This window comes from Saccostrea echinata, unplaced genomic scaffold, assembly GCF_033153115.1.
Source record: "Saccostrea echinata isolate AGI-Se365-2 ecotype Australia unplaced genomic scaffold, CSIRO_AGI_Sech_v1 ptg000054l, whole genome shotgun sequence".
NCBI lineage: Eukaryota > Metazoa > Mollusca > Bivalvia > Ostreida > Ostreidae > Saccostrea > Saccostrea echinata.
This window is the reverse complement of record NW_026889803.1, coordinates 39,614,450-39,630,609: the sequence shown is the minus strand read 5'-3', so window position 1 is coordinate 39,630,609 and position 16,160 is coordinate 39,614,450. Positions and strand designations below refer to the sequence as shown.

At 32.9% G+C, this 16,160-nt stretch overlaps 1 protein-coding gene across 1 annotated transcript; it reads right to left on the bottom strand.

Annotated features, from left to right (window-relative positions):
- Positions 1-616: 616 nt before the first annotated feature.
- LOC133205514 (RCC1 and BTB domain-containing protein 1-like) lies at positions 617-16,104 on the bottom strand. Its single transcript, XM_061341342.1, has 15 exons — positions 16,035-16,104; positions 14,222-14,433; positions 13,936-14,043; positions 13,667-13,833; positions 13,297-13,387; positions 13,044-13,111; positions 11,795-11,902; positions 5,989-6,131; positions 5,521-5,711; positions 5,153-5,208; positions 4,953-5,023; positions 4,771-4,824; positions 4,511-4,608; positions 2,426-2,556; positions 617-2,269 (listed from the first exon to the last, which is right to left on the bottom strand). Exons 2-15 carry the CDS (start codon positions 14,388-14,390, stop codon positions 2,129-2,131), a joined length of 1,596 nt encoding a protein of 531 aa, XP_061197326.1. The 5' UTR covers positions 14,391-14,433; positions 16,035-16,104; the 3' UTR covers positions 617-2,128.
- Between the last annotated feature and the right edge of the window lie 56 nt (positions 16,105-16,160).

The window sequence follows — 16,160 nt, the reverse complement described above, 5'->3', positions numbered from 1 at the left end:
TCAGATGTCTTTCTGATTTATGACAGCTTCTTACATGTAAGTTGAGTATTGTGAACTATTCAGCAGTTTAACTACTGATGGAGAGTGGTAGAATTCTGTATAAACGGCAGATGTGTATGAAGTACAGTGGAGCCTCATTTATCCAAACGTTTCACCTTCCGGACGAAATTAGGCGAGCATTTATATTTATCAATTATGAAGGGAACATTTCGGCAATCGAAATGCTTCATTGTTTTTGTTGCATGGGAACTCAAGCTTCCGGATTTACGAGATCGACTGTATTGATAAGAAATGTATGGAAGGCAGTCAACTCAAGTATGCCAAAACTTTGAGGATAAACTGTATGAAATTATCCATAATGTCCATATTATCACCATAACTACAGTAACAAAATGACCCTGCTAAAAAAAAGCAAGGCAAAATTGCCCTTAAATGCTTTTCAGCAAAAAGAAATGTGGTATTTCTAAGTAAACTACTCAACATATACAAATAGTGTTGGCATATTAATTTTGACAGTGTACAAATTATTTTAAAGGAACCTCATTTTGTTACCCTGGAACAAAACTACTAGTATATCCATATGTATGGAAATGCTTGATTCACAAAAAAGCTAATGTGTAATTTAAAATTTTTATTCATGAAACAACTTAAAATATCAACAACTGAATTAACATACATTTACATTATTTCATGCACAATATCTGATATATCAAATATTTTAGAATGGAACTGTAAAATCTTATTTTTCGTGGGGTAAAATTTTCATGGTTTGAAGAAAAACTATGGGTTTGTGGGGATTTAATTTTGTGGATGAAGAATAATTGTTGAGTAGTTATGTAAATGACATTTCATATTTTGTGGCAGTCATGAATTTGTAGGTCTCTTCATACCTCAAAAACAAGGGAAATTAACCCCCCACGAAAATTAGTGATTTCATCAGTATATGGCATTAATGTACAAACTGGATTCAGTCCTTCATTAATTTGGAAAGTAAATAACAAGCTTTATGTTCTGCTTTCTTGAAAAATGGTGAAAAGAAATCAAAATATAAGCAAGTCCAAAAAGCCTTTTCATGCAGCCAACAAGACATAAAACCTCAAATAATTTAAAACCACTATCTACAAATGATTGGCATGTGATTTCTATGCATCTTTATCCATTTAGTGTCATTATATTAAGTACTCTTTAGAATAAATGCATGCCTATAGGAGCCAAAAAAAGTCATCGTGCATTACTACTGAGGGATCACATCCAATTTCTAAATTTGCATTGGTTTTCTAGTACTTATATATTTGCCAAAATCACTCTCTTCCCCTTTCTTTGGACATGATATACACGCATATGGTTTCAGCAATATTGACAAACATGCATGTATAACTAATTGAAATTTACAATATAAACAATGCATGAATAGGTTTTCTCAGAATTTACATTCATAGCAAGTGATAGCTGTCAGTGGTAAATGTATTTACTTGTATAAATTATTACATCTATCACCACTGACCCTTAAAACCAAGAGATTTCACTTTTTCACCATTATATACATGAACATAATAAGTAAAGCAACAAGATGTTCAAATGTCACTCTTTACGATAGCTATTGGCATATTCTGATTCTTTTGAATTTTGACCCCCCCCCCCCTTTGCTCCACTTGGAGTTGTAGGAGACTAAGATATCAAACAGGGTGCTGCATAAAGTGTTCATAACACTGTCATGCAAGCAAAATTATGTCATGTAAGCAAAATAATGTACACATGGGCCAATTAATACATTCATTGCAACCTGGTTGCAAAGGGAGTACAGTAACTAACTTTTCAGTAGGAATGATGTATATCACAAGATACCTCCAGTTGGTAAAATGTATAAGCTTCATATTTCACTGTATATGTATATGTGCTTATCATTCATTTTGTTCAAATTCAAAACGAGATTTATAATACGTCTACTCTTGGGAGGTAATTTTTCACCCATAAAATATTTAATTCACAACAGAAACTTTCCAGTCTGGAAAATGGAATTGAATATGTCATTGTTACTACAAAACCATCAATAATTTTAGCTTGTATTGTTCCTCATTTAAGATTCACATTCTGCAGAACAGCATTTCTGTTCTACAGATTCCAGTTGTCAGTATTTGAAAGCCCCTGACATGGCTGCTTTGCGTATAAATTCCTTTAAAACAGATTCATCCAACTGACTAAATGCTTGTGTTTGAGTCACTGCTGTCATATGGTTCAGAGCAAAGCGGAAACAAAACTCCTCAAGATCCTGAAATATTTACAAAACAATTGTGGATTGTAACTTTTTTCTGGCAGTTACTTTTAAGAAAACTATTTTGGCAATCAAATGGTATTTATTGAAGTTTGTTTTTCTGAATATTCAGTATTGATAATTTATAAGTTCACATTACTTGAAAGAACTAACCTTTGCTTCAAATTTGACAGCAGCTGCGTATAACATGGCCACATTGTCTGTTGTTATTCCCTTTTTAATGATTTGCTCACAGATCCGCTTCAGTGGAGGCTCACAGTAGGCATTAGCCAAGTCTAACAACCCTGACAATACATAATAAATTCTCATACTGAATGTACTCTTAAGTGAGATAGATTTAACAATAGACATGGAACAAAGGGCTACAATTCAATATATTACATGTAATTTGCAAGGTATACTCTAGACAAAATTGCTAACGCACCACTTGTTATTCTTATCTGTGAATTGAACATTTGCCCGATTGGTAATAGTTTATATAATATGCCATCTCTTCCAAAACAGTGGGATTGACAAATATCTTGGTATCATGACAAGACCCTCAAATGACCTTCTTGCCCAAAAACCAATTTCCCGACGTGCAATGCGCACTGTTTTTGCCCAGGTATGAAGTTGGTGATCACCAAAGGTGGTCCTTGAGGTTACCACAGAAGCAGTCTCCCAGTTAAATTCAAATAACATACAGCTATTGACTATCATATCGGCTAGTAGTCATCCAGTGCCTTGGTGTCAATACCAAACCACCCAACTTCCGGCTGACCCAATTTTGTGGTACAATTTTCAAGTTATCGTTTGCTGCTTACTTAATACTGTGGCTATCTATAGTAATCATTTTTATGTTTGTTAATCTAATTTCAACAATTTCTCATTAGAGGAATTCATAATTTCTTAATTTTTTCATTATTTTTACAAATTTTTCCAAAGGAACCCCCTGCAACCACCATACCGTCTGCATTAGTACGCTCATCTAGGGTCAAACGCCACATTCGATGTAACTTTTTTGCCGAGTTTTTAATACAAATATAAAGAACACAGACACAAAGAAAAAATAAAAGGTATGGACACAATTTAATTTTTTCTATGAAATGGTTACACTTCAGTAAACATTGTAGTTATCTGTCATTAAAGACATTTAAATGCCTCATTTTTTATTTAAATAATATAATTATATTTCAAATACATCATAAACACGTTTTGAAAAGTAAAATATTAATTTATTTTGGTGGTGCATCAGCAATTTTGTCTAGTGTAGACTAAACGCCAAGTATCAATACATAAGAAAGTAGATGAGACACATCAGAGAGAGTGACAATCCAGATGGAGTATTTTGACATCAGTTGAGCCATGTTAATCCTGATGCCTGTGTTTCCAGCAAATCAAATTAATGAAGTATCCAGATAACATTTCTTTTATAGTTGGTAGATATAGATGTGAATTCTCTTCCCAACAAATTTCATCTGGAAGGTGCAGATTCCAGATCACTGGCATCCAGATTATTAAGGCTTTCCTGTACTACATGTAATTATTTGAACTTGGCACTCGCAACTTTGGAATAAACCAGGTATATACTAGATAGCAATACTATGAATTATTTTACTCCTTTTGTTAAATTTCAATTTTGAAGGAAAATCAGAAAGTTTTGCTTCAACAAATTTTATGCCAATTCCTATGACCTTGGAACTTCAAATGTCCCTTGTTGAGAATCAAAGAAACTCTCAATCTTTCTATGATACAGTGTGTAACATTTACATTTCCTCTGTAGAAACTAGAAACGTATTTGTAGATAGTTTGGATGTTGCTCACAAGCACTAACATGAGCATCACCTTTTGATCAATGAAGACCCACTAAGTAGTGATTAATCTAAATGAAATTTATTCAACCTTTCAATGCTATTACATTCTACAGCATACAATACTACTGACTGGTTAATGTGATCAAGTTTATGCAATGTATCCACCAAGTAAAATTTCAATTTATCAGTGAATTAATTTTTAATACATACATGTACATGTGTAGCCAAGCTTCGCTGGGAATATTACATGAAATGTCAGTTACCATTTTCATAACGATAAATAAAATTATATTTTATCACTTAACATCAACAACACTACACAATTTTATGTGTATGTAGCTAAAGCTTCACTCTGAGGTGCCTCTGCTAAACTTTGGAAGGTGTATTTCATCTACAAAAACTTTTTTCTAATTCCTGTATGCTGCATGAAAATCATTAATCATACCTATGGCTTGTTCTGGTTTCAGATTTACTTGGTCTGTATAGAGATACTGTAGGAATGCTTTGTAAACTGTGTAGGAAAACTGACTGACTTCAATGGAACTGAAAATAACAAATTACAATGTACGTGTAGTATTATCTGTAGTACCCAACTGCAAGGAATTCAATAATCCTCAAAACTTCTCTTATCCCTTCCTAATTTAATAAATTAAGGAGAACAAGAGCTAATTATTTTGTTAATTTGGATTAGAACAGGTCACTTACTCTCTCCCATCCTCGTCCCAACATGACTGGAACATGGAACGAAAATGTTCACACCTGTAAAAAGTATGTACAATTAATCCCAAAACACAAGGGAGATAAACTCTGTCTGTTGATTAACATCATAATTAAATCAGACTAAAGACTCTATTTAAGAGGTAAGAATTAAATAATAGAGCTTTTACCTGATTTTAAGCACAGATTTGTGGACATAAATATCTCGTCCTTCAACTGAAAACTTGACATCAGAGGTTATCTACAAAGCCATAATTGAATGAGATTACATTCTCAATCACATAATTTAAAATAAGCTTACACATTTAATGTTTTCATCAAATTTGATTGATGTGAAGATACATTTTGATTAATATATGATTAATCTTACCGGGTCATCAAAAGCTTTGGACAGACTCTCTACAATACTGGAACCTTTGATGTGATCTGATGGAATAAAATAAAATTTATTTCAATATTAAAGTAAAATCTGTTGTCTAATTAGGTGACAACAAATAGTGTAAAATATACTTTATGGCTTCAGTAGTGCTGTAGAATCATTTTAATTCATGGGGCTTTAGCTAAAAATTTACAGCTTCATGGGGATGCAATTTGTGGAAGACCAGCTACTTTAAAAAGACATTACCCTTATTTCAATATTTCAGATTGAAAGTTGTAAATTCATAGGAAAGGGTTTTCCACAATAATGTACATCAAACAAGTTAATTGCTACAATGCTGAACTTAACCATATACATACCCACATTATATGTCCTCCATGTTACTAATGGTGAGGAGAATGCAGAAAACACATCATCGGTACAGGTAAACTTGGTCAGCATTGGGGAGGTCAGGGATTGACCGCGACATTGACCCCACATATATACCTTTCCTGTCTCTGTCATGGTGGCAGAGATATGAGCATAGTGACTGGCAGCTATTTCCACCATCCTGAAATTGTTTTAAAAAGTGATGAACAATGAATTATATCTGATAATAACTTCTTTTCCAATATTGGACCTCTCTCCACTGTCTCAAACTTGAAATTTTACTAATCTGTTGTAAATCAGTGGAAGCATTTTTACTGTAACAGTATTCTCCATAGAACATGAAAATATAAAAGAAAGAAAAGACATTAAATATCATTTTATTTGGTATAAAATCATGAATTTTTATAATGCAAGTTTAAACTTTATTTATTTGTGCATATACCATCCCAGGAACTGACCTTTCACCATTAATGATGACTTTTGATGGTGACACCTGATTGGCTTTGTTTCCTGTGCCCAGCTGTCCATAAGAGTTAGCTCCCCATGAATATAGAGTTCCTTCATCAGACAGGGCCAGAGTGTGGGCATATCCACATACCAGCTTAAAAAGTCAACATAATAAAATAGACATATTTTCTGATTTTATATATTATTAAAACACATAAGAGTAATGTAGTCTTTTTCTGTTTTGTTTGGCTGCAGTAAACATTCCGATTTAAATTTGTGTATTACATTGCTCACCTTGTCAAACATTAGCAAAGTTTCACACAAAATGAATGTCTAATAAGATGCATCAGATACGATCAACATTACAAGCCTTTAATTAAACATGTCAATGGTAATCCAAAGCTCCTGGAATCATGGCCATATAAGTTTGATCCAGATAAGTTTTATACATGAAATTACTAAGAAATATGTTAGATTCAGCATCTAAAGCATTTCTGGTAATATGCATCATTCATCCTCTGTGCTAGTTTGGTCCTAGTGAACATTTTCGGAATCTCAGACACCCGACAGCTGACTTCGGATAGCGGACTTTCAGGTAAGGGAACGTGTCAAAAAGTGAACAATATTAATATATTTGTGTCTTGATTAATTGTACTCGATAATCACATTTAGTCTTATTTGTATGATTTACACTACTTTATACTGAACAAGTGTACACATGCACGTGGTATTGAAAGGGGGGGGGGGGGGTTCTCCCCCAACTTTTCCTAAAATAATGATTTGCTCCCTTTCCCGAGAGATTGTTTAATTCCAGTGGTACCCTTTTCCCAGCAACAAATAGAAAACAGGGATCTTCAAGAACAAATAAAATATAAAGGACTTGCATTTTTATATAGATATATGTACCTTAATGAGCGCATAATCTTTCAATAAGAAACAATCTGTCAAAGTAAGTTATGGCGTCACTCTAAAAAATATATAATAAATTGTTTAAGGAATTGTTTGTGGACATATACCATTTAATTTAAAGGAAAAAGTATATCTCCGGAAATAAATGATAACTTTAAACAAACAATAACATATTATCAGTGTCTTGAACGTGAATAACATATCACATACAACTTATTTCGTACCCCCACAAATCAGGCGCGGACCCAGATATTTGGGGGGGGGGGGGGAGAGAAACCAAAGAAACGAAGAGCACTGGGCTTTGAAATATAACTACCAATTTTAAAACTTCAAAATCTTTAAAAATTCACAGTCATACTCCCCCTAAAAAATAAAAACTGAACAATTACATTCTCGTTTGAATACCCAGGCAAAGTGTGATGTATAGCATAGTCAGGATATCTGGGATCTGAAGCCACCTTGAGGTTTCCACTGGGTACAGGGAAAATTTGAAGCCTTGCTGGGGGTCCAGGAAGCTTCTTGATTCTGGTATTATGAAAGAGGAAATTTTTAATACAGACCTATAAATTTTATTGCATCGATGTATTTTAATAAAGAATTTGTATTTACATCATGGTCATGATAAAAATACAATTTGAATTATCTAGGTAATTACATGAACACTATGAATTCCATATAAATGTACGTATACAGGAATTCATATTCAACCAAGAAATGGCATAATTAATATGTTAAACACCATTCAAAATTTTGGGTGTTGCTAAAACGCGGAACGGAAAACGGAAAGTATGATTCCAGGTTAAATCCCTTAAAATATAAAAATAATACCAGAAACAGTAAATATCATTTAATTTTTTTCATATTTAATCCTTAATTATGAAAATACGAGTTGATTTAGTCATGTTCATTCACTTATTTATGAAGATGTCTGAACATAGACAAAGCACAGGGTACGGAAAACGGAACAGAAAATATCTAATGCCGTACATATATACATGTAACATGTTTTGAGCGAAAATTTCCATAATTTTCAATGCATATGTACCCATGCACCTTAGGTGTGGATAACATACATCTCTGTAACCCCCCCCCCCCTTGCTAAAATATAAATAACAGCTCTATATTTTCTCGAAAATATGTCATTTCCCCATCAATTTCATCTTGACGTTATTCTGCGCAATCAGTTTGTGCTGTTTTGCACAATTTGGCCAAATACATGTATGCTATCTTTCTTCAATCCCCGTTTCAGGTCCCTGTGGATTGCATCAACACTCCTGTAGTTGTAATAAACTTTTTAAAAAAATTGTTTCCTTAATGCCAGTGATCGTTGTCTTTAACACAAATGTATATACATGTATACTCTGTCTTGCTCTCCGCCTGTTTCAAATGTTTCAAAGCAACATTGCCCCTTTTATAATCAATAATGATGATTTTGTCTTTGACGAATAAGCCATTTTTTAAATTCAGATTTGGATGAGTGATAAGTGCAGGCACAGATCCAGGAATTTTTTTTCCAAGGGGGGGGGGGGGGGGGGGGTCCCCAGTCAAAAAAAAATCCAACCTAGAAATTGACAAGCAAAAAGCATGAAATACCTATTTCGAGGGGGGGGGGGGGGGGGGGGGATAGTCGTCGACTTCTTAAGCTTAATACTTATGACTTTTCGTACAAACTTTATACAGATCCGCGTTTTCGATGGGGAAGGGGGTGGTCCAAGTTCACTTTTACTTGGTTAAGTATATACATTTAATAACTCTGTCAATTCCGGGGGGGGGGGGGCGGACCCCCGACCCACCCTCCCCCCCTCTAGATCCGCGCATTAAGTGAGACATTCTGATAGATAATGGGATATGAGTCTAATTAATGTGCATTTTATTGACCATTGCGTGTATATATGCCATATGTTTTGAGGAAAAAATATCATGAATAAATCACATTGTTACGATAACTTTTAAGTAGATATGATCTACATGTATTAGATAAAAAATATTTCGTCCTAAGTCTGAATTATACCTGTGCTTAGTGAAAACTTGACATCAAATTTTCCGTTTTCCGTTCCGCGTTTTAGCAACACCCCAAAATTTTGTACCTACGTATATGTGTTATCTATAATGGGAATCTTTCATAATTGTTTCCTTTCATTAAATTTTGAGTTCTTAAAATCACTCAAGAAAGTCAGGTAAGCAATTTACTTTTGGATTTTTCGAATCAAAATTTGCAAATTTTAACTTCTCATTGCGACTTTTTTTTTCAAAATTATTTTTTTTTTTCATATATCCGATTTATTGTTTTAAAAAAGAACAAAATAAAGAATTGGCCATGGCTAATTTTAAAATAATTTTTGTTTGCCCTCTCCCGACTCAGGATGAAAAAATTGGGTCGGTAGGTAGGTGACAATTTTTTTCCCCTAGAAAATGTCACTATCAATGCTGAATTTTCAAAATCTATTTTCTGGAATGCATGAAAAAATAACTGCTTCCTGGAGATTAAAAACTTCTGAGAAGAGCCATATTTAGCCAGTCGTTCGGAAGCCAAAGATTTTTTTAAAGATGGCCTTAAAGTCAGTTTCTATATCATATATCTTAACCGAGCTGATATGTATAGAGTGTTGAAATAAAAAAAGAATTAGTTAATTTCCTATTTCGGTGCAGTCGAGAGAAATCGAAAATTTTGAACTACTTCAATAATTTCATTAAGCCGAAGAAGATATATTAAATACTAACATAAAGTTATATTATTGTCTGTAACATGTTGAAATTCCAAAATGAGAGAAAATTCTCAGGTAAACGTTAAAACGTATTTCTATACGGTCCCCGTAAGTCGTCTTTTGTTTGCAGTCCGCTGTCCGAAGTGCGATGTCAGGTGTCTGAGATTCCGAAAATGTTCAGTAAGGCTCATACATGTAGATACTTGGAATCTCCACATGCTACAAGCACTGGACGCTGACTCTAAATCCAAGGATTTGGATAATCTCCTCTCAACTTTGTTGAAGTGATATAAAAATAAGAATCATCCTAACAGGACTGGTACTATACACCAAATACAGTAAAACTTGTCTAATCCGGACGCCACTGGTTCCAAAGATTAGACAACATTTCAAACAATTGAGTTTACCAAAAGGGACTTAAAGCTTACATTGTATTAGGCAAAATTTCGGAATACACAACATCCGGATTAGAAAAGTTTCACTGTACATGTATTATTCTCAACAACTTTTATTTGTTATTTGTCACTTTGAAATTGAATGACAACTATTAATTTTTGTGACTAAGGAAATCTTCTACGTTATTACACATTTGACACAAATAAATATTTGTAAGTAAAAGAAGGTCATGAAAGTCACAGATATTTCTCACACGGCAATAAAATAACTCACATAAAATAATAATAAAAAATACATTTCAGATACATGTAAGCTAGAAACATGTCTAGACAATGTCGTTAACTACATTCACTCAAACATTAAATATATGTCAGATATAGCCTCCAAATCTTGCATCTGACAAAACATTCCTGTAGGTAGTTTTTTATACCCCTGCTCCGAAGAAGAGGGGGTATACTGTTTTACCCTTGTGTGTCTGTCTGTGTGTGTGTCTGTAACAAATTTTCATTGCAGTTTTCTCAGCAACTACTCATCACAGATGATTGAAATTTTAGCACAATCTTTGTTTAGAGATGCCATTTGGTGGGATTCATTTTTGAATATTTACATTTCCAATAAATTTCCCCTATGATTCTTTACAAAATAGAATACAGTTCAATTTTTCATGAACTACCATGAATGGGCATGAATATCTCCATTGTTACATCATAATACCTTACTTGACGTCAAAACTATAGTACAAACTGTTTTGCTTTAAAAAATTGCATTATTAGTGGCAAATCATCAGAAAAATAGTGTAAATACCAGTATAAGAAATGAATTTAATTTTTGAAAATTCATGAGGTACATGAACTACGACGCTTCAAGCGCGTTAGCCGGCATGAAGCATCGTAGTTCATGTCATCATGAATCTTCAAAAATTAAATTCCTTTCTTAATTGAATCTGATGTCAACTTCCTGTTATTCTGTGCGTCTGTCCGTACCAAATTTTCGTCACAGTTTTCTCAGCAACTACTCGTTGCAGATGCTTGAAATTTTAGCATAATCTTTGTTTAAGCATGCATTATGGTGGGATTCAGTTTTGTTTGAATCCGATGTCAACTTCCTGTTTATCTGTGCATGGTCTGTCCGTAACAAATTTTCATCACACAACTACTCAACGGAGATGCTTGAAATTTTAGCACAATCTTTGTTTAAGCATGCCATATGCATGTAGTGGGATTTAATTTTCTTTGAATCCGATGTCAACTTCCTGTTTATCCATGCGTTGTCTGTCTGTAACAAATTTTCATCGCAGTTTTCTCAGCAACTACTCATCACAGACGCTTGAAATTTTAGCACACTCTTCGTTTAAGCATGCCAAATGGTGGGATTCATTTTTGTATGAATCTGATGTCAACTTCCTGTTTATCCCTGTGTCTGTCCCTACCAAATTTCTGTCTTGGTTTTCTCAGCAACTGCTCAGCGCAGATGCTTGAAATTTTAGCACAATCTTTGTTAAGGCATGCTAAATGACAGGATTCATTTTTGTATGAATTCGATGTCAACTTCGTATTTATCCGTGCGTCTGTCTGTACCAAATTTCTGTCTTGGTTTTCTCTGCAACTGCTCAGCACAGATGCTTGAAATTTTAGCACAATCTTTGTTCAGGCATGCCAAATGGTGGGATTCATTTTTGTATGAATTCGATGTACATGAGTGTATATTCACGTCACAGCAGGGGTATTACTAGTGAGCATTCGCTCACAGACTTCTTGTTTTATAAATTTCTGGCCATTAATACATAAAGATAAATAAATCTGATTACCTGGGATATGATGACACCTTGCAGTTGTTGAACACGACATGGATTTGGTTGGTTAACATTGTTACCAAGCCCTAGCTGACCATTACCATTATAACCCCAGCCATATACCTGCAATTGTGAAACTTTAGTAAATTTATGTATCACTTAACTTCTCCATAAATACATTAGGGTATGTATGTAGTAATTTTCAAAGGAACAAATATTATTCTCTGAGATTTAAGCACAAATATTGTGTATTTATTGAGTGATATGTTTTCATACAAACATCAGTCATTCTATGATAATAGGACCAATTCAAGGTATATAACACCCCCAAAAAATGTTGCTTCAAATAGCCAATTGGACAAGATATTTCCCTAAAGAACATATTCTTGGAAAAAGAAGAATAATCCACAAATGAGGTATCGTTAACATTTTATAACAATTTTGATATACCTGAGGTCATAAGGTGGTGTTACGGAACTTAAAACTTAAAAAGTATTCAAAAAGATAATTACTGAAATAAACCTGAAGTTGACCCATTTATCATTTTCTGATGTTGAATCTAGAATGGTAAAACATAATTTTTAAATCTGGAATTGTTAAACTTTCAAGGGAAAAATCATTTATTGTTAAAGAAGTTAAATAGATATAAATAAAGTTTGTTTTAAGATGTTAATCAAAAGTAAGAAGCATTTCTTTCCCAAAATAATAAAACTTTTTACACCTCAAATGCAAAATAATCCTTGATTACTGTTATGGAATTAAATTCTTATGAGAGACAATATGTTTTATCTTATTCATTTCGTTAAGTCAAAAAGCAACGGTCTTAATCATGACAACTAGAATCAGTCACATTAGGTTTCAAGGTCATTTTTAGGTAATTTACAATTCAATATCAGATCTGCATGGTTTGTTTTCTTTTTATATAAGAAAAAACTTTCAATATTCCATGCAATTAACTCGGAATGCTCATGCAAGTGAAAATATCTTGAAAATTATGTGAATGAGTGAAGAAATATTAAGATTTGCAGTGGAATAGGTTTTTACACACACATATATACAAAATGTAAATGTTGAGTTTAAGAGTTGAAATGATGATGAAATCAATAATTCAAATCATAAATACATGTAGTGTGATGTTACAATGGTAAATTTGTTAGCAACAAAAGAAATTGTTCTTTGGTACAATGACTGACATGTATTTGTATACAAATACAAGTCTGGAAAAATAGACAGCACAATCTCTGTGAGTATTGTATTCAGTTACCTCTCCATTATCTAATAAAGCCATAGATGAAGTCTGACCACAGGCTATTGACAAAGCCATTTTGGACCCTATTTTAAAAAACAAATGGATAATAAATGTTAAAAAAGATCTTTTTAGTTAATGAAAATACATGTACACTATTCATAGAGAAAAATACAGTAAACATTGGTGTTTGTTGAGTACATTCATAAAGCTTCTTATTGTGTTCAGAGTCTTCTTGACATAAAATCTATGATTATGGAACTTAGCAAACCTATAACTGCAACAACTTTTCTCGGGGTTGGTTGATTTGTTGTTGTTCCAGAGCCAACTTGTCCACAATTATTCTGTCCCCAAGCAAATATCTGAGTAATGAAACATTCTTTCATTTAATATTTTTTAAAAGTTTTCCCTATTTTGGTCTGAATGAACTAAACTTAAGTTTTCTATCAAAGTTAAACAATATAACTTTAAATTTCCAAAAATAAATAACAGATTTTAAGTAAATACATTGAAATCCCATTGGGAACAACTTTATCCATGTCTTGTTTTTATTAGGTTTAGGATATTCAATATATAATGAGAATATTTCAAAGACTGATGACAAAGAATTCCATATTAATACTTAGCATGAATTGTGTTACCTCTCCTTCTTGTGAAAGAGCCATAGAGTGATGGCTGCCACAAGCCACTCTTAAAATCTTCTTTCCTTGTATATTTGTACCTATAGGTGTAGGGATTAACCCCTGTCCTGATCCCCCATTTCCTAACTGACAGTACCCATTGTGACCCCAGCTGTACATTTCACCATCTGAAAATAATACAGGATCAATGGATGTATTTCATGTATTTTCGGATTGTTTTTGTTAGACTTATTCAATGCAATCTCAGATCTAATAATATACATGCTTACTTTTGGAAACTGCAAGGACATGTGGGCCACTCCCAAAGGCTATATCCACAATATTTTTCTTGCATAAAACTTCCACTTTTCTGGGCTCAAAGCTACTATGGGCGTCACCTTAACATAAGTTAGCTAATTAAACAAGTACTTAAAAACTCTCTACATGTTACCGATATTTTAAAACCTGCTCAGATGTGAAATGAATGTTGATGAGATAAAGCATGTCTTTTTAAATTGACAGTGTTTCCTTTTTTATATATCATACTTCTATTTTTTTTTATATAAGTCTAAGTACCTAATCCCAAGCAGCTACTGCAGTTAGATCCAATGGCAAATACTTCATCATCATCTGTAATGTATATTGCCTCATTTCCTGAACTCCCAAACACACAAATTTTCTTTATTTTTTCTAAATCTTCCTGTTCAAGAATACTGAAAATTGGCCACTTGCTGGCATCTAACATCTTTGCAGGAATCGTAATCTCTTCTCAAACCATTTCAAATACCCTAGGAATAATTCTAATATTAGTCTTAATGAAAATAAAATGTTTTTTAACAGGTCTGGTACAATCACTAGATTTAGCTACATAGCTTGAATTACCTACAAAGCTTTATTTACCTACCTGAAGTAACTTTATTTAGCTACCAAATCAAACTTATTTCTTAAATTTGCATTTTTCTCAGGATGTGCAGAAAATCATACTTTGATGCATTGATAATTTTCAACTTTAAACTCATCAGAAAACAATTCATGAAAAAAATCACTCGAGAAAATGTGTCTTTTTCTGCACAATTGCAATCAAAGTTCTACAAGTTTTGGGGCTATATACAACATTTAATTCGTGGCCAAACAGTTACTTCTTGAATAAAATAACAAAGAAGACCAGTTCTGGTTAACATGATAAATGATTGGTAATTACCAGTATTCAGCACAATGTGAAGTAATCATAATTACCGGTATCCATACCTCACTACACACAAAGTGGTATACAGTTACTCAAACAATGAAAATACATCTTTTGCTTAAAAATGTTCAAACGCAGCACTCTACTTTGGATTGCTTTTTTGAAAATCTCTAGTATATACTGGTGTCTCATAATATCGCGATACTTATTTCTTTTGCGTAAAAAAGTTATTCCAAATTCTTACATTAACTTTTCACCAAATACTATTCATAAACCTATCAATGGCCTAACTTTTTAGTGGCTAATTATTTTCTAAGCTTTCTTCGTTTACTTTGTTTTCTATTTTTAAAACAGGAAGTCTTATTTACCTCCTAAAGTGGAGAGTCTCATTGTATTGTGGTATTAAAAACATGGAGGCTTGGCACTGTCACAAAGTACAATTTTTATTTTTTAATTTATGGTGTAAATCTACAAAAAAAACTTAACAATAACAAACTTAAGGCTTTCAAAAATATGAACTTTATTATGGATTTTATTTGGTTATATATTTAATGGTCTAAATAAAATAAAAACGGGAATGGAAATCTGTAAAATTTTGTTTTATTTGAATAAATATTTTTCCAATGGGTGTTCCATATTTTTTAACCATCACAAAAGTCAACATTCAGAAAACAGACAGATAGTCCATCAACAAAAAAACGGATATGAGCTGTGTATCCTAATTTTTGGAAAATACCGCCATACAATGGAACCCTTGATATAATGAGAATTAAGGATAAATATTAGTAGTCATATACTTGCAAATTTTTGTCTTTTTTAATTAAAAAGCAAAATGTGAAGAGTTGCATTGAAATAGCTAAATAAAGCTACCCGAGGTAGCTAAATAAAGCTACGGTAGGTAATTCTAGCAACGTAGCTAAATGTACTGATTGTACTTGACCAAACACCAAGTATCTGAGCATAGTGTCAGTATCCCTAAGAGAATAGATTAGAAATAATTAAGAAGTGCAGAGGTAATGGTAACATGAACATTTCATACAATGAATAATTAAGGATATAAATTATTGATCATAGCAGCTGTTTGTGTGTGTATCGATTCCAATAGAAGAAATCCCCATAGTACAAATAAAATCTTTAGCATCTAGGAATAAAATAAAAGTGGATTGTGATTTAATTCACTTAAGACAATATGTCCGTACTTACTTCAGCTATCCAGCCTATCTGATAAACGTCTTTCTGATAAATTTTGACAAACGGTAAAGTCAAACGGAGAAAGAAAGAAAATCAAAAAGGATATCGCAAATGGTATGAAAATCATAAAACCACTCT

What these genes read in the sequence shown, in the direction of transcription:
- LOC133205514 (XM_061341342.1), bottom strand. Translation starts at nt 14,390, where the DNA reads ATGTTAGATGCCAGCAAGTGGCCAATTTTCAGTATTCTTGAACAGGAA. An exon ending in AAGGTGTCATCATATCCCAG is followed by an intron (nt 6,132 to 11,794) that starts GTAATCAGATTT and finishes TGACTTTTTAAG; the next exon opens with CTGGTATGTGGATATGCCCA. An exon ending in GAAACCAGAACAAGCCATAG is followed by an intron (nt 2,557 to 4,510) that starts GTATGATTAATG and finishes ATGTATTGTCAG; the next exon opens with GGTTGTTAGACTTGGCTAAT.